Here is a 19,586-nt window from a genome sequence, read left to right on the forward strand (position 1 = left end):
ACTCCCTAGGAAGTAGGCTTTAACTGATGCTGAACCATTTCACCCAACAGAAGTCATGAATCTTTAAACAGTTCTGTCCTGTGATGCATCACCAAACCCATACTACATGGCCACGTATTGGTCCTTGGAGACAACCTGAGAGCTAAACCAGTATGAAGACCAAGGATAAGCCAAATGCATTTTTCCACCAATTGATTCACAGAACTGATACTTCTGGCACATGGTATTTGCCCCCCCCCCATGATTTAACCTGAAATAATCATGTGGTCTAGCACAAGGTGACCAGTAACATGACAATTCGTTTCATTTGGCAAATTAGTCAGAAGTCTGTCAATATCATCACTAGAAATAGCAGAACATTTCTTCTTATACATTCTGTAGCATAGTCCTGTAGCACGTCATGCAGCTGCAAGGGCCATTGCAGCTCCAATAGCTCATCCTTCTCTCATTAAATAATTATTGGTGCGTTGCGATTTGTAATGCGTTTTCTGGGTTTAAAAAAAATAAAAATAACTTGGGCTCTAGCCCGTGACGAGTGGCGAATGGAATGCGCTACGAGTGAGCTCGGGCGTACAGGTACACCTCAGAAATTGCGCAGCTCCTCAGACGTGCTTGTTTTGCACGATGCCCCACATAGGGCTGACTAAAGGTGAATGGAGAGCCGCGTTCAATGCTTATTATTTTAAGATCTTCAGCCGACCAACACAGGGATACCTGCTTGATGCAAATCTGCTCCGGACACTGCTGTGTCTGCTGAAATGCTCGAATTAGCCGGAGGTGATGGGATCTGCCTAGCATATTGATACGGTTCAGCTACTGCATGCATCCCGGCGACCCCTTCTTGTGCCAGCATCGACAGCTCAGGTGAAACGCGAATACCGTTTTTCTATCGAAGTCGCCGAATTTTTAACGAAATAGCGTGTTTTTGTGCAAATACAATTTGAATGTTGGTAAAACGACGCGCATGCGTTGTCTTGGAATAATTTGGCAGCCTGTGACAAAGTTGCATTTCTGAAATCTTCGCTCAAAGTCATCTATCTCTCTGATCAAAGTTAGTGATGTGGACGGCTTTGGACCGCGGACGCTGGGAGATTTTTTGTCTTTTCCTAATGGTCGCCATGGTCTGCGGCGCTCAAAGGTGAGATCCCACGGGTGTGATGTCTTGTTTCTGCCTGTCTTGCCAGTCCATTACTCTGCATTTTTTTATTAAGATTCTGAATCAATACCATATATTTTCCCTTTAGCGCCAACGAGCCTAGCAACATGTCATTTGTGAAAGCGACCGTGGACAAACTGCTTAAGGGGTATGACATTCGTCTGAGGCCTGATTTTGGAGGTAAACTCCTTTTTTCCGGGTGAAGTCTACCCAATGCTGGCTAATGACTAATAAATAACAAGTCGCATTTAGATTAATTTGTCGTGTCGGCGACCTGTCTGATTAAAATGCCACTGATACCTGTGTTCTACTTGCGATTTAAAGGTGCCCCTGTGGACGTTGGAATGAGCATAGATATCGCAAGTATCGACATGGTTTCTGAAGTCAACATGGTAAGTAGCCTACCTAATGTTTTTTTGTAAGGGAGAGAGAGATGTGCAACACATGTTAGATAGGCCTAGTAATATGATAACGCAGAACACATGATAACCGCTTGGGTCATTTTCTAATGTATGCAGATGTGCGTCTTCCATGCCACTGTCTTCTAGATGTAATGATAAATCCTTGTATTTTTGTATTTGCCCTTGTTTGGCCACTAGTATAGGCCTAACGTTTTCACGTTGACCAAAATGGTTCACTGCATTTCAGCAGCAAGTAGAAGCTACCGCAATGTGTCAAATCCATCCATATGCATTAACTTCCCTGTGGTGTCAGAACCAGTAAAGACAGATAATTACCGATATATATAAAGACATTGAGCATTGGTGCTGCACATCGATTTTTCCAATTGAGCTATTCTACACACGTGTGTACCTACTGTGAGGTGTCTTCTATACAGTACACACTCTGACAGAGGATAAAGTGACTAGGAGGAGACTGATATATTGTGCATGTTTGCTGGTTTGGCCTCAATGCAGTAATTACATAACGTTGTCAGTGACTCAACAAGGAGGCCCAGTAGAGACAAATTGTGATGCTGAATTTGGGCACTTAGTGTGTGCATATGAATGCAGCAGCATTGTCAGGGTGCCAGTGATGGATACAAATGAAATCATGCTTGGTTCAACTGGTCTTACATATGTAAAGAAAAATAGTAACAGTAGACATGAGTGTAAAGTGTGTGTGTATGCTTTGCATTGAAAGGAAGAAAACACTTTTTTCTGCTCAGCGGTGTTTATGGAATGTCGGGTAAAGTTCAAGGTTTTCATGATATTACCTAAAACTGCCGTCTTTACAATAATATTGCTCTGGGAGCTTTTGCATTCCCATTTTGATGGCCGAAATGTGGTCTGCAAAGATATGTCTACAACAATTTCTGAGAATGTCATGGGAATATTCTTAAAATGGCTCCGAGTGTCTTAAAACCGCCGGAAAATTGCATGACAACTGGATATAGAGTGATGTTCTAAGAAAATGTTGCAAACATTTTTTAAATGTTGGAAGGTGTCTGGCTGAGTGTTTTCGTATAAATGTACAAATGAGCAGGCATGCTCACAAAACCAACTTGTGTCTCAGTGTGTGTAAGCAGATAAAAAACAAACATATTTACTACAAATAGGAATGTTACAAGAATAAGGAGTATTGAAAACTTTGTGTATGCTGCCCCACGGCACCTACTGCCAATTCACCTTCTGAAGGACACAGTTACATAATCCATGTCTCGATTGTCTCAAGGCTTAAAAGTCCTGCTTTAACCTGTCTCCTCCCCTTCATCTACACTAATTGAAGTGGATTTAACAAGTGACATCAATAAGGGATCATAGATTTCACCTAGATTCACCTGATCAGTCTATGTCATGGAAAGAGCAGGTGTCCTTAATGTTTTGTACACGCAGTCTATATACAGTACCAGCCAAAAGTTTGGACACTCCTGCTCATTCCAGGGTTTTATTTTTACTATTTTCTACATTGTAGAATAATAGTGAAGACATCAAAACTACGAAATAACACATGGAATCATGTAGTAACCAAAAGAGTGTTAAACAAATCAATATATATTTTAGATTCTTGTAAGTAGCTATCCTTTGCCTTGATGACAGCTTTGCACAACGGTGCCCACAAACTCTTAGGAACTACACAAAGCTGTCCCAACAGCAGAATCTCAAAAGCAGTCCCAACACATTACCACTGCTACACCTGGCTATCAGCGGGGCCTTGTCTGGTAGCAAAACAGTTAATTTAGCCTCATTTACTGACTTTAAAAAAACATAGCTGACTTGCTTAAACAAATGTGGTTTCTACTGACAATTGAGTATACAAACTATGGCATAAGGGGACGACAAGCGGATAAGAGGTAATCCGTAATTTAGATGAAGACAACAATGAGCTAGCTAGGACGGATGTAGTCAATATAACTATTTGTTCAGCACTTTTGAAATGTACAGCGACAGAATTCAGAACATGGACCGTTCTTAGTGATCTCCCTATACACCAAGTCAGAACCGAAGGATAAATAAAGGGGGCATATATGCTGACAATGAAATCTCTTACAATATTCGGGGATAGCATTTCTCTAAAACAGGTTATAGGCTACATGTGTACCACCAAATCAGAACAGGCCAAATTAAGAGGGAAAAATAGACCAAGTTATTAGGATGAGGCACATGGGCTACTAACAGCTTATTACACAACATACCCGTATGTATACTCTAGCTAAGGAAATAATACTATCTCCCTGGCATATTACATAATTTATGCAGCAGCATACAATACATTTTTGGACTCACTGTCACAATCGTCGTAATAACATTCGGACCAAGGCCCAGCGTGATATGGGTTCCACATCTTTTTATTCGTGAAATGCAAAAAAAAACAAAGAGCAAACGACACGTGAAGCTATGGATTGCTCACAGGCAATTACACATAAACAAGATCCCACAAAAACCCAGTGGGGAAATGACTGCCGAAATATGATCCCCAATCAGAGACGACGTCTAAACGGCTGCCTCTGATTGGGAACCATACCAGGCCAACATAGAAATAAAACAACCTAGATTACCCACTCTGACCTAACCAAAATAGAGAATTAAAAGGCTCTCTATGGGCAGGGCTTGACAGACCCCCCTCAAGGTGCAGACTGACCGCATAACCTGACTCTATAGGGGAGGTTCCGGGTGAATATCTAGCATTGTTGGCGGCTCTGGTGCGGGACTTTGCCCCCGTCCAGACCATGGGTCTAGGCATGGAGCCGGGTAGAACGCCGTGCCCAGACTGGGCCTCGGCGCAGAGGAGGACCTCTGCCATGGAGCTGGGTTGAACGCCGCACCCGAACTGGGCACCAGCGCAGAGGAAGGCTCCGGCCTTGGAGCGGGACTGGACGCCGTGCCTGGACTGGACTTTGCCTCCGCCCAGACCACAGGTGGACCGTCGCAGGAGGTTCCGGCCCGTGGACCGTCGCAGGAGGTTCCGGCCCGTGGACCGTCGCAGGAGGTTCCGGCCCGTGGACCGTCGCAGGAGGTTCCGGCCCGTGGACCGTCCCGGCCCGTGGACCGTCGCAGGAGGTTCCGGCCCGTGGAGGTTCCCGTGGACGCAGGAGGTTCCCGGCCCGTGGACCGTCGCAGGAGGTTCCGGCCCGTGGACCGGAGGTTTCCGGCCCGTGGACCGTCCCGCAGGAGGTTTCCGGCCCGTGGACCGTCGCAGGAGGTTTCCGGCCCGTGGACCGTCGCAGGAGGTTTCCGGCCCGTGGACCGTCGCAGGAGGTTTCCGGCCCGTGGACCGTCGCAGGAGGTTTCCGGCCCGTGGACCGTCGCAGGAGGTTTCCGGCCCGTGGACCGTCGCAGGAGGTTTCCGGCCCGTGGACCGTCGCGGGGTCCCGCAGGAGGTTTCCGGCCCGTGGACCGTCGCAGGAGGGGGTTTCCGGCCCGTGGACCGTCGCAGGTTTTCCGGCCCGTGGAGGCAGGGTTTCCGGCCCGTGGACCGTGGGGTCCGGCCCGTGTCGCAGGGGGTTTCCGGCCCGTGGACCGTCGTGTCGCAGGGGGTTTCCGGCCCGTAGACCGTCGTGTCGCAGGAGGTTCCGGACAGTAGACCGTCGTGTCGCAGGAGGTTCCGGACCGTGAACCGTCGCCGGAAGCTCTGGAATGGGGACCGTCGCCGGAAGCTCTGGACTGGGAACCGTTGCCGGAAGCTCTGGACTGGTGACACGAACTTCAGGGTGCGTGCGAGGGGCAGGTACAGGACGTACCAGACTGGGGAGACGCACTGGAGGCCAGATACGTGGAGTCGGCCCGGGTTTCACCCGACTGATGACATGTTCCTCCAAACGCCATACTCCTAGCCAACTCCGTTCTCCGGTATCCCTCCTCACACTGTTCCAACGAATCCCAGGCGGGCTCTGGTACTCTCCTTGCCTCGACCTACCACCTCTCTATCTCCTCCCAGGTGGTCTCCGGCTCTCTCCTCGGCCCCGCCGACCACCCCGCGTGCCCACCCGCAATTTTGGGGACTGGACACCGTGCCTGGACTGGGCATCGGCGCAGAGGAAGGCTCCGGCCTTGGAGCTGGAGTGGACGCCGTGCCTGGACTGGGCACCGGCGCAGAGGAGGGCTCCTGCCATGGAGCGGGACTGGACGCCTTGCCTGGAAGCTCTGGCCCGTGGACCGTCGCTGGAGGTTCCGGCCCGTGGACCGTCGCTGGAGGTTCCGGCCCGTGGACCGTCGCTGGAGGTTCCGGCCCGTGGACCGTCGCTGGAGGTTCCGGCCCGTGGACCGTCGCTGGAGGTTCCGGCCCGTGGACCGTCGCAGGAGGTTCCGGCCCGTGGACCGTCGCAGGAGGTTCCGGCCCGTGGACCGTCGCAGGAGGTTCCGGCCCGTGGACCGTCGCAGGAGGTTCCGGCCCGTGGACCGTCGCAGGAGGTTCCGGCCCGTGGACCGTCGCAGGAGGTTCCGGCCCGTGGACCGTCGCAGGAGGTTCCGGCCCGTGGACCGTCGCAGGAGGTTCCGGCCCGTGGACCGTCGCAGGAGGTTCCGGCCCGTGGACCGTCGCAGGAGGTTCCGGCCCGTGGACCGTCGCAGGAGGTTCCGGACCGTGGACCGTCGCAGGAGGTTCCGGACCGTGGACCGTCGTGTCGCAGGAGGTTCCGGACCGTGAACCGTCTTCGGAAGCTCTGGACTGGTGACACGAACTTCAGGGTGCGTGCGAGGGCAGGTACAGGACGTACCGGACTGGGGAGGCGCACTGGAGGCCTAGTGCGTGGAGCCGGCACAGGTGGTACCGGACTGGTGACACATACTTCAGGGCAGGTGCAAGGAGGGACCAACTCCATTCTCCGGTATCCCTCCTCACACTGTTCCAACGAATCCCAGGCGGGCTCTGGTACTCTCCTTGCGTTGACCTACCACCTCTCTATCTCCTCCCAGGTGGTCTCCGGCTCTCTCCTCGGCCCCGCCGACCACCCCGTGTGCCCACCCGCAATTTTGGGGGGGCTGTCCTTTGGGCTTCTGTTGTGGGCTTGAACCCCGGCGTCGGCGCTGTCCTCCCTTCTCTCCTTGCATCTGCCGCCAAGGAAGGCGATCCTGTCCTGCCAGGATTTCCTCCCAAGTCCAGGATCCCTTCCCATCCAAGATCTCCTCCCAAGTCGAGGATACCTTCTCCTCCTAGACACACTGCTTGGTCCTGGTGTCATGTTCGTCGTATGAATCAGACCAAGGCGCAGCATGGTATGCGTACATTCTTTATTTATAAGAATGAACACTGAATAAACTAACCAAAATAACAAAACATTCTTTATTTATTAGAATGAACACTGAACAAACTAACCAAAATATCGACACGTGAAGCTAAACAAATGTGTGCTGACAAGCAACTACACATAGCCAAGAACCCAACAAACACAAAAAGGAAATGGCTATCTAAATATGATCCCCAATCAGAGACAACGATAAACAGCTGCCTCTGATTGGGAACTATATCAAGCCACCATAAACCTAGACCTACAAAACCCTACACATACAAAACCCCTAGACAATACAAAACCCCTAGACAATACAAAACCCCTAGACAATACAAGTGTCCACCCTAGTCACACCCTGACCTAACCAAAATATAAAGAAAACAGAGATATCTCAGGTCAGGGTGTGACAGTACCCCCCCTCCCCCAAAGGTGCGGACTCCCGGCCGCAAACCTGAACCTATAGGGGAGGGTGTGGGTGCCCCCCCCTACGCTGAACCGGACCGTGGATCATCGCCGGAGGCTCTGGACTGCGGATCATCGCCGGGGGCCCTGGACTGGGGATCGTCGCTGGAGGATCCAGACTGTGGATCGTCGCTGGAGGCTCCGGGCTGGAGATCCTCGCTGGAGGCTCCGAACTGTGGACCGTCGTTGGAGGTTCCACACTGTGGCCCGTCGTTGGAGGTTCCGGATTGGGAACTGTCGCCGGAAGCTCTGGCCTGGGAAATGTCGCCAGAAGCTCTGGACTGTGGAGACTCACTGGAAACCTGATTCGTGGTGCCGGGACTGGTGGTACACTGATGCGAATGGTGTTTGACCAGTCACACGCTCCCCACAGTAAGCACGAGGAGTTGGCTCAGCCAATCTCCTCGTGTGCCCCCCAATTTTTTAAATTGTGGCTGCCTCTCGAGCTTCCGTGCTAACCGTGTCCCCTCGTATCGTCGCCGTTCCTCTTGCTCTATCTCCCCCTGCTCCCATGGCAGGCGATCCTTTCCTGCCAATATTTCCTCCCACGTCAAGGATCCTTTACCGTCCAAAATCTCGTCCCATGTCTTCTCCTCCTGAACACGCTGCTTGGTCCTTTTATGCTGGGTTCTTCTGTCACATTCGTCATATGAATCGGACCAAGGCGCAGCGTGGTATACATACATTCTTTATTCATAAGAATGAACACTGAACAAACTAACCAAAAATAACAAAACAACACTTGAAGCTATACAAATGAGTGCTGACAGGCAACTACACATAGACAAGAACCCAACAAACACCAAAGGGAAATGGCTACCTAAATATGATCACCAATCAGAGACAACGATAAACAGCTGCCTCTGATTGGGAACCATATCAGGCCACCATAAACATACAAATACCTAGACCTACAAAACTCTAGACAAACATAAACCCTAGACAATACAAAACCCCTAGACAATACAAAAACTAGCGTATCCACCCTAGTCACACCCTGACCTAACCAAAATATAAAGAAAACAGATATCTCAGGTCAGGGCGTGACACCTGGTGGGTGGGGATCTTCTGTCACGAGCGTCGTAATAACATTCGGACGAAGGCGCAGCTTGATATGGGTTCCACATCTTTTTATTTGTGCAATGTAAAAAATATATATAAAGAGCAAACCACACGTGAAGCTAGGGAGTGCTCACAGGCAACTACACATAAACAAGATCCCACAAATACCCAGTGGGGAAATGGCTGCCGAAATATGATCCCCAATCAGAGACAACGCTAAACAGCTGCCTCTGATTGGGAACCATACCAGGCCAACATAGAAATAAAACAACCTAGATTACGCACCCTAGTCACACCCCGACCTAACCAAAATAGAGAATAAAAAGGCTCTCTATGGTCAGGGTGTGACACTCACCTTGTTGTGCTGTGCTCACTTGAACAGGAAGATGGCGCGGCGGTCCTTCATGGGCAAATTTTGTCATCAAACTTTGTCATTAAAGTCTGGCATGGTGCTTTCAAGACAACTGGGAACACGGAAAAAAACAAGGTTGAATCATGATGATGTCAGTGATCTTCAGGTCGTAGCTCTAGAAAGAGGCTAGAGTTCCCGACTTACAATTCCAAGTTGGATGACAGTTCAAAACTTATTTTCCCAGTTGGAGCTCGTTTTTCCCAGTTGTCAAAAACATACGATTTTTCCAGTTCTGAGTCAACAGTTGTTTAGAGCGTGGGAGAAATCATGCTGGATTGACAGCATGGCCAATGTTGAATGTTTATCATTTTAAGCTTGGAAAATCATTGGGACCACAATCCCACTCCACTGAATAGCAGGCTAGTGATTGCTTTGCAATGCATGCATTTAGCCACTGATCCCTTCCAAACCAGTCATTGTTGAATTTGCGATTTCCAACTTGTTGTGTAATGCTAATGTCCAATGGCCGATGAGCACCGATACGTTTTATCTATAATTTCTCTTCATTATTACTCTTCAATGACAAGGATCAAAAAGGATGTGCCAGTAGATTGTCGACTTGATTCATGATGATGACTGCTAGCTAAGATAGTATGATATTGACATGATCAGTCCAATCAACGCTACTGTAGGTATAAAGTGATTTGACGTAGTTTTATCTGTGGCCAATGACCTTGAGCCTTTTTGGATTGGCACTTCTAATGTAATTCTATGGCAGCATCCAAGGGGCTTGAATTTTCCAGCTCTCCCCATGAGTGACAGGACACTGAGCCAATCACGGTGTAACTAGAAAACATTACCAACCCCTATGCTCCGTATTTTCCGCTAGCTGCCCCACCATAAACAGAAAACACTGATCTAGGCTGAAACACCTGCATTTTGGAGCTGCCTTACTCAAGAAAGCAAAAAAGAGGCCATGTTTGTATGGAGGCTTTATTAACTCAATTATATATTTTTATATTTTACATTGTTTGCAAACTGATATGTGACACGTATTAATGCCAAAATATCAAGCAAAACAGACAACCCCCCCTCCCCCAAAATTTATTTGACATTTTCATTATTACAATAATCATATTTTTTTTTGTGCAAAAAATGTGATGGCTCAAAACAGGTGGGTCTCTGCAACTGTCCTGAGTGACGGGTCGCCACTGGTTACATGCATGCATATATACAGTGCATTCGGAAAGTATTCAGACCCCTTGACTTTTTCCACATTTTCCAGTTTCAGCCTTATTCTAAAATGGATTAAATTAAATGTTTTGCGCCTCAATCTATACACAATACCCCATAATGAAAAAGCGAAAACAGGTTTTAGTTTTTTTTGCCACATTTAAATAAAAAAAATGAAATACCTTATTTAAGTATTCAGACCCTTTGCTATGATACTTGAAATTGAGCTCAGGTGAATCATGCTTCTATTGATCATCCTTGAGATGTTTCTACAACTTGATTGGAGTCTACTTGTGGTAAATTCAATCGATTGGACATGATCTGGAAAGGCACACACCTATCTATATTAGAGGTCGACCGATTAATCGGAAATCTGTATTTTTTGACACCAATTTGGCCGATAAATGTAATATTTATTAATGTAATATTTATATATTTTTTTTTATTTTTTTTTTTACACCTTTTATTTAACTAGGCAAGTCAGTTAAGAACACATTCTTATTTTCAATTAAGGCCTAGGTGGGTTAACTGCCTTGTTCAGGGGCAGAACGACAGATTTTTACGTTGTTAGCTTGGGGATTCGTTTTTGCAACCTTCCGGTTACTAGTCCAACGCTCTAATCAGCTGCCTTACATAGCACTCCACGAGGAGCCTGCATGGCAGGCTGACTACCTGTTACGCGAGGGTAAACAAGAAGCAAAGGTAAGTTGCTAGCTAGAATTAAACTTATCTTATAAAAAACTATCAATCTTAACATAATCAATAGTTAATTACACATGGTTGATACTACCAGTTTATCTAGCGTGTCCTGCATTTTATATATAATCAATGCGGTGCCTGTTAATTTCTCATTGAATCACAGCCTACTACGCCAAACGGGTGATGATTTAGCACTGTCGTTGCACCAAACCTAACCATGAACATCAATGGCTTTTTTTACAATCAATACACAAGTATATATTTTTAAAACCTGCATGCTAACATGAATTTCTTATAATTATGGAAATTGTGTCACTTCTCTTGCGTTCCGTGCAAGCAGTCAGTTATTTTATGCAGCAGTTTGGGCCGCCTGGTTCGTTGCGAACTGTGTGAAGTCCATTTATTCCTAACAAAGACCGTAATTAATTTGCCAGAATTGTACATAATTATGACATAACATTGAAGGTCGTACAATGTAGCAGCAATATTTAGACATAGGGATGCCACCCATTAGATAAAATACGTAACGGTTCCGTATTTCACTGAAAGAATAAACGTTTTGTTTTCGAAATGATAGTTTCCGGATTCGACCATATCAATGACCAAGGCTCGTATTTCTGTGTGTTATTATGTTATAATTAAGTCTATGATTTGATATATGATAGAGCAGTCTGACTGAGCGGTGGTAGGCAGCAGCAGGCTCGTAAGCGTTCATTCAAACAGCACTTCCGTGCATTTGCCAGCAGCTCTTCGCAATGCTTCAAGCATTGAGCTGTTTATGACTTCAAGCCTATCAACTCCCGAGATTAGGCTGGTATAACCAATGTGAAATGGCTAGCTAGTTAGCGGGGTGCGCGCTAATAGCGTTTCAATCGGTGACGTCACTCGCTCTGAGACTTGAATTAGTTGTTCCCCTTGCTCTGCAAGGGCCGCGGCTTTTGTGGCGCGATGGGTAACGATGCTTAGAGGGTGGCTGTTGTCGACGTGTTCCTGGTTCGAGCCCAGGTAGGGGCGAGGGGAGGGACAGAAGCTGTACTGTTACCCTAGCAATACTAAAGTGCCTATGAGAACATCCAATAGTCGAAGGTATATGAAATACAAATGGTATAGAGAGAAATAGTCCTATAATTCCTATAATAACTACAACCTAAAACTTCTTACCTGGGAATATTGAAGACTCATGTTAAAAATAACCACCAGCTTTCATATGCTCTCATGTTCTGAGCAAGGAACATAAACGTTAGCTTTTTTACATGGCACATATTGCACTTTTACTTTCTTCTCCAACACTTTGTTTTTGCATTATTTAAACCAAATTGAACATGTTTCATTATTTATTTGAGGCTAAATAGATTTTATTGATGTATTATATTAAGGTAAAAGAAAAGTGTTCATTCAGTATTGTTGTAATTGTCATTATTACAAATAAATGTTGCAAAAAAAAAATATCGGCGATTAATCGGTATCGGCTTTTTTGGGCCTCCAATAATCGGCATCGGCATTGAAAAATCATAATCGGTCGACCTCTAGTCTATAAGGTCCCACAGTTAGTAGTGCATGTCAGAGCAAAAAATGAGGTTGAAGGAATTGTCTGTAGAGTTCAGAGACAGGATTGTGTTAAGGTGCTTCTACACCTGCATTGCTTGCTGTTTGGGGTTTTAGGCTGGGTTTCTGTACAGCACTTTGAGATATCAGCTGATGTACGAAGGGCTATATAAATAAATTTGATTTGATAGATCTGGGGAAGGGTACTAAAACATTTCTGCAGCATTGAAGGTCCCCAAGAACAGAGTGGCCTCCATCATTCTTAAATGGAAGAAGTTTGGAACCACCAAGACCCTTCCTAGAGCAAATTGAGCAATCAGGGGAGAAGGGCCTTGGTCAGGGAGGTGACCCAGCCAGAGCCCGGACTTGAACCCGTTTGAACATCTCTGGAGAGACCTGAAAATAGCTGTGCAGTGATGCTCCCCATCCAACCTGACAGAGCTTGTGAGGATCTGCAGAGAAGAATGGGAGAAACTCCCCAAATACAGGTGTGCCAAGCTTGTAGCGTCATACCCAGGAAGACTCAGGGTATAATCGCTGCCAATGGTGCTTCAACAAAGTACTGACTACAGGGTCTCAAAACTTATGTAAATGTGATACTTAATTTAGCATTTTTATAAATTAGCAAACATTTTTAAAAAACTATTTTCTTGTCATTATGGGGTATTGTGTGTAGATTGATGAGGAGAAAAAAATGATTTCATCCATTTTAGAATAAGACTGTAACGTAACAAAATGTGGAAAGAATCAAGAGGTCTGAATACTTTCCGAAAGCCCATTATGTTTTTTTTTATCACAGGTTAAATGATATACTGCAAATCTTGTCACAGTATGGCTTTACTGTAGCTCTGAATATGACGTATGTGTGTTGCTGCCGCCTGTTACATACAGTACATGCATATACTGTTGTATGCTATACACACTGGAGATCATGTGGTGTTTTGTGATAGTAACAGGGTGGGATTGCCATGCACTGCCAGCTAGTCAGTCAGTCACTGTGGCTGATCAGCAAAGCTTCCTCCTGGTCAGACTTGGCAGTACTGTGGACATGACACTGGCTAGCAGTATTCTACCAGCAGGACTGAGTCATAACCTTCAGTATACACAAACAGTCTGCAAATCATGCCTGTAGGAAAATCTGGTTAGGCAATAGCATTACAGTAACTAATGTGAAAAGGTTAAACATTTGTCCAATGTTCATCATTGGTAAGGTCCTGAAGATTCTCAACTCTATAGTTCTTTCAAACACACTAATGATATTCACAATTGCCTCTCAAATACCCATTTTGTTTTTGATTGGTGAACCTTTTCAGTTCAACAATGATAATACCAAAGTAATAGCTATAATAACATATTAATATATCTATAATAGATCATTATATCTCGTTTCAACACAATTGATCATTTATGAAGAACAGACTATTTGCACAAAATTATTATAATTTAGGTTTAGATTCAATCAGATTATGCATTAACCAGCGGTATCCGACACCCACATAGCTGTTGTTTTGCCAATGTTAGATGTGTAACTGCATTGGAGCTGTCAAATCGGTGAGCAGCTGCTCTTGATCATTGTCACAAAGCCACACCCTTCCCACTCGCGTTAAATGTGATGGGCCGGGCTCTTGCAAGCTAACTTCAGGTTGCCAGATGAACAGTGTTTTTCCTCCGATACATTGGAGCAAGTGTTAAGAAGCACGGCTTGGTAGGTCATGTTTCAGAGGACACATGACTCGATCTTCGCTTCTCCCAAGCCCGTTGGGGAGTTGCAGCGATGAGACAAGATCGTAATTGGATCGCAATTGGATGTCACGAAATTGGGGGGAGAGAGGGGGCAAAATTACAAACAATATATATAGAATAATAATGATGCTCAAATTGAAAATTGTTCAACTATTCAACAAAATAATGAGTATTTCTATCAGCCTAATTGTGCTCTAGATTATGTCTCACATTCCAGTGTTTGAACTTGTAAACAAGCCTGCATGGGATTTCTCTTAATGCAACTCCGTGCGGCCAATGTCAATGTCTGCTTTAGGTATAATGGCAGGAGCTGCTTGTGGATTTGACAGCTCTAATGCAGTTCCACATCCGACACCGTCAAAACATCAGCCATGCGGATGTCGGCTAAAGCGGATCTGATTGAATAGACCCTTAGTATCTGTGTTTCAGTTCATTCAACTGGCCATTGAGTATCAATGGCAATGCCTCCATACATTTCACATTTGTATATATTTTTTCAAACACATTTTTTTTTTATTGTCTGAAACCCATTAATCCAAAGAAATGGATCCCTTTACTGAGTAGCCTACTATTGAGTTATTAGTGACATCCGATAGTAGAGTGCATGCAGGAGCTTTACACAGGTGAGCTTCCCTTCAGAAGTGGCCTTCCATTGTTAAAAGGCTTCATTGAATTATAAAGTGTAAGTCACAGGCTTGCACTTGAACAAAGCCTTTCCCATTATTTACATTCATAGCATTCATACATAAGTAATTTCCACATGAGATACGAAATTTGCCAAGTAAATGTAGACAGAGTTTGCGGAGTCAATGATGAGCTGTCATCTTGAGCCAAGGTTATGAATTGTTTATTAGGTTGGATTCCTACCGACAAAATCTGCTCGCAAAAATGGAAGGTGCTGTTTTCTCTGAGCCGGGTCCAGAGGACTTCTGATTGGATAGCCTAACAGCCTGGATGGGTCATTGATTGTGCCTCTGTGGCCTCTCCCCAGTTTTGCATTTTAATGTGAATGAGGCTGGAGGGGGTTTTATGCTCTGTCTGATGGAGACATTTGGCACCGGCTCTCCTTGAGAAAGGCCACACCGAAACATTAGTCATACTGGTCACAATATAAATATAAATGGATTATATTCTATAGTACGCCTATTGCTATTTCATTGCATTGCATGTACTTTACACCCTGCAACATCACTGTCACCCAGTATACTTTTGGGGGGCAAGCACTGTATTTTTTATGACAAGCTACTTGAGATTTGGACTGCATTGGATGTTTGCATCTAGAAATGTTTCTGGATGTACATTGTACAACCGTATGTTTTCTAAATCACATATCACAAAACCACACCCTCGTTTTTGGTTTGGAGGGTGCTTACTACGAAATAACTGAGTGGCAGTTACATTTTCGCAAGAACCAGTTGCAAAGTTTACAAACTAATGCAGGGGCAGCACTTCCGATTGTGGCTTCGAATTACAGCTCTTCTGGGTTAAACTAAGAGCTGTGTGATCATGTTTAAAAAAATATATTGACCTTGTCTCATCTGTTGGTAGGATCTCTTCTCTCCCACCAGAACCCCCCTACCCTGCCAGGTCATTACTAACTTACCTGGTTAAATAAAGGTTGTGAGTAATACCTGACTGTCACTCGACTATCATATTGTAGGTTCTTTGCACCAACGTTCCACCATCAGGTATGCACCAACGTTCCACCATCAGGTATGCACATCATACTACTACTATTCTATACTTAAATGACAGCATACTTTGCACTCCAGACAGTCAAGGTTATTGGTCCCACTAAAACTATGTATTTATTACATTCCTGTAAGTATATTGGCAGACTCAGCACAGTTAACCTTCCATTTCAAGCTGTAGTCTTTATCAAGAGCAGTAGACTACAGCTTTCTTCAGGGGTTTCAATGCTATGAATTGTGTCTGAGGTTCTGCATTCCCTTCAAGACGGTCCTCATGTGCTATCCCTGCGCTGTGGTTCCCTCCCTTCTGCAACGACTGCATTGCAGTCCAATCGAATTCATGAATCTGATCATCAAACTCTTTTGTTCTTGCTTTTTTATTTTTTTTAAGAAACAGGTCCCAGCTTTTTATAATGTCCTGTCCGGGTGTAACCTTTTAAGCGTTTGATGCTTGAAGGGGTAAGAAATGTTTGTTGTTGTTTTTATGAAAATTAACGTCGCTCATTCATAGAGGATGTCCCACTTAATGAAACTCCTTTTCTCCCACTTTTGTCAAATTCTCTGCAGACTTCACACCCCATTAGCTTTTTGTTAAAGCTCCTCAGCTAAAGCCGCTTGACTATCCCTGACGGATGCCAACGCACTTCTTTGGTCTAACCCAAAGTGAAATACATTTGTGATAGATTAGCAAAGGAAAAATATAGAGGAGCAAACAGGGAGAAGAAGTGCAAGACACAGCTGACTAAGAAGCGGATTTTTAGTCAAGTAGAAAATCAACAGTCTTTGGAGAAGACAAAATTTTGAACTAGAAATGACATTCTTTAGAAAATGTGATGCGCAAATGCAGGCGACTCACAGATTTAGCTAAGAAGGCAAGAGGGGCTATAGCTTGTTTAGTAGACAATTAACAGCCAAGTCATGTATCAGATACAAGTATATAGTTTGTGAGCTCATCATGGGTTGGAAGAGCAGTTTACACATTCAATATATTATATATGTTGAATTGGGTTATTGGGACATGGTTATGAGACAGTAAATGTGTTGATTGTATTATTCAAGGTCGATCCCCATGCTTACTATGTACCCCTAGAATGCGGCTCAGCATGTGTACTCTAGTATGTGAGGAAATGGGCCAAAATGCATCACAATTACCGAATACAAATGAAAATAGAGTATATATATTTCTTGAACATCCATCTTAAAAGCACTCAGCCTAGGCTACATAGACTGGATAAGTGCAAACAACTTATGTTAGCTTTGAGTTCAGATAATGCTAACAGTGGTACTGTATTGTTTGCATATAACGCTAGTACTGTTCATTTGCTACAGAGAGATTCATCATAGAGATGTAATGCTATCCTAAGCATGACCGTTTCAGGTAAAAGCATAGTATAAAGGCTTTATTTGTATTTTTACCAAATCACAGGAGGGTAATTCCACTTGGCCCTTACTTCTTCAACAAAACATACAACCTGGCAGTGGCACTGACATTCGTCTGAGGCAGGCCGGGCTGTATGCTGATTTAGCGGCAAAACGTGGCAGTACCAAAAGGATTATACAAGGATATTTCAGGTCATTGTCTCACTCTTACCGGCCTTAGTCATCAGACGTGCTGTGCTGTCAAAGGCAACCGGCTAGTAACGAGACGATACTGATGCGACATGAGCTGTAGGAGGTTTGCTGTGAGGTCACAAGGGTCAGACTCAGTATTCTTTCTCTTCCTGAGTTGAGTGATTGGCTGTGGCAACATTTCTGCCTGAGCGACCTCAAACATTCATTGGAAAAGGGCTGCTGCATGTGTTCAGGTATTGGATAACCTACATTGTTGCTTGTCGCCAGGATGTCACACTGCCTACATGAAAGTAGTGCTTCCCAATGGGGAAGTGTACTACAGAGGTAATAAAGGCTGCAGGATTTCTGCTCAGTTAATAATAAGTCTTTCTAGAGATTAAAGGAGTATTTGATTAAGTTAGTATGTGTTTGAGACTTGATATAATGGATGTCTTGTTTTCAGATGATTTAATGGTCTGATTTCTGCAGGATTGTAGCATCAGAGAGATTTGAGCACTCTTTGCTCTACTTAAGACTTTAAGACTTTACGAAATAGCAGGTCATTCTCCCCTTGTGGCTGGTGTAAGATACTGTAATGAATTGGTGCTGGGCTCTCTTTATCTTTGTCACTCTCTACTCCTCTCTCCGACCCACACTCCCTTTCTTTTCTCTTTGGGCTTTCTTCCTTTAACTATATTGCGGACTGTACCTAGATTTTAGTGGTTTGTTTGTTTGACATGTGAGGACCTCACTTTTTACAAGCTTGAGTGACGTCAAGTAATAGTTGTGTTTGTTAGCGATGCACAAAAACTGTTTTGTTATCATGGCAATCGCCGTGGAATTGCTTTGACTCCGTGTCACAGTCCATTTCTTTTCAGATTTTTGGGAAGATTTGAAAGTAGCATCTCTGTTTGTCAAGGTTAGAGAGGTAGGAGTGCTGCCGCACGTGCACGGTTAGTACAGCCATGACTCTCATGAAGTGACAGCCACACTCAATATACTGTAGAACTCTCTCCCAGGCCCCATGGAAGCCCACTTGTGCCAAAATCAATCAACAGCACAGGCAGGCAGGCAATAATCACTTTATTGGGTTGTTAATGAAAATATAGGTAACGCCCTCGCTCTTGTCGACATGTGTGCTATGTTGCGCTGGTTAGCCAAGAAATGTGATTATGCTGAATGAGAATTCCCCATGGTAGGCCCAGTTTTTAGTATGAGGAAGCTTACGAACCCCCACTACTCCTCCTGTCATTGCACCTTATGTATCTCCACTGCAGCTACTGTATTGAGCACCTTATGAAGCCCTCATAGTGGCTTGTGGTCAGGAGTTATTGATCTGTTTGGGAGATTGATGTGTCCGCCGCCTTCTAAGGATGAGGATTTATGTGATGCTCTGCCGATAGCACTTCATCTCACCAGTGGGAAAGATCAAGGTGTCAGGGGTGGGTTCTCTGTTCAAACATCTTCATCTCAGCTCAAAATCTGTTGCCCATGCTACTGTATGCTATGCCATGATCAGGAGTCCAAGCACTGAGGACGCAGGAGCCCACCCACCTGGGTTTGATTGACAGTTTTATTTTATTTACCCCTGGAAAAGAACAACCAAGGCACTGCACAATCAATCAATCAAATGTATTTATAAAGCCCTATGTACACCAGCAGATGTCACAAAGTGCTATACAGAAACCCAGCCTAAAACCCCAAACAGTAGCCTCCCAGGTGGTGCAGTGGTCTAGGGCACTGCTTTGCAGCGCTAGCTGTGCCACCAGAGACCCTGAGTTTGCGCCCAGGCACTGTCGCAGCCGGCCGCGACCGGGCGATGCACAATTGGCCTAACGTCGTCCGGGTTAGGGAGGGTTTGGCCGGTAGAGAGATCCATGTCTCATCGCGCACCAGCGACTCCTGTGGCGGCCCGGGCGCAGTGCACGCTAACCAAGGTCGCCAGGTGCACAGTGTTTCCTCCAACTCATTGGTGTGGCTGGCTTCTGGGTTGGATGCGTGCTGTGTTAAGAAGTAGTGCGGCTTGGTTGGGTTGTGTTTCGGGAAGACTCATGGCTTTCGACCTTCATCTCTCCCGAGCCCGTACGGGAGTTGAGGCAATGAGATAAGATAGTAATTACTAACAATTGGATACCACAAAATTAGGGAGACAAAAGGGGTTTAAAAAAAGAAGGAAAAAACAGAAGAAGAAAAAAAAAATGCAAGTATTGCAGATGTAGAAGTACGGTGGCTAGGAAAAACTCCCTAGGAAGACAGGAACCTAGGAAGAAACCTAGAGAGGACAGTGTAGGCGCACAGTGTAGGTGCTAGAGGTCGACCGATTAATCGGAATGGCCAATTAATTAGGGCCGAAGTCAAGTTTTCATAACGATCTGAAATCTGTATTTTTGGACACCGATTTGGCCGATTTTCTTTATTTTTTAA

The 19,586-nt window shown here is 45.2% G+C and overlaps 1 protein-coding gene across 1 annotated transcript in view; it reads left to right on the forward strand.

The window, feature by feature from the left end:
• Nucleotides 1–344: 344 nt before the first annotated feature.
• LOC118362634 (gamma-aminobutyric acid receptor subunit beta-1-like) overlaps nt 345–19,586 on the forward strand; it is a 50,621-nt gene continuing 31,379 nt past the window's right edge. Inside the window, exons 1-3 of the mRNA XM_035743131.2 lie at nt 345–1,138; nt 1,245–1,336; nt 1,481–1,548. Coding sequence (XP_035599024.1) covers nt 1,059–1,138; nt 1,245–1,336; nt 1,481–1,548 — 240 coding nt within the window. The 5' untranslated portion in view covers nt 345–1,058. The remainder of the gene's footprint in view (nt 1,139–1,244; nt 1,337–1,480; nt 1,549–19,586) is intronic.

The sequence above is a fragment of the Oncorhynchus keta genome, chromosome 29 (genome assembly GCF_023373465.1).
Source record: "Oncorhynchus keta strain PuntledgeMale-10-30-2019 chromosome 29, Oket_V2, whole genome shotgun sequence".
Taxonomy (NCBI): domain Eukaryota; kingdom Metazoa; phylum Chordata; class Actinopteri; order Salmoniformes; family Salmonidae; genus Oncorhynchus; species Oncorhynchus keta.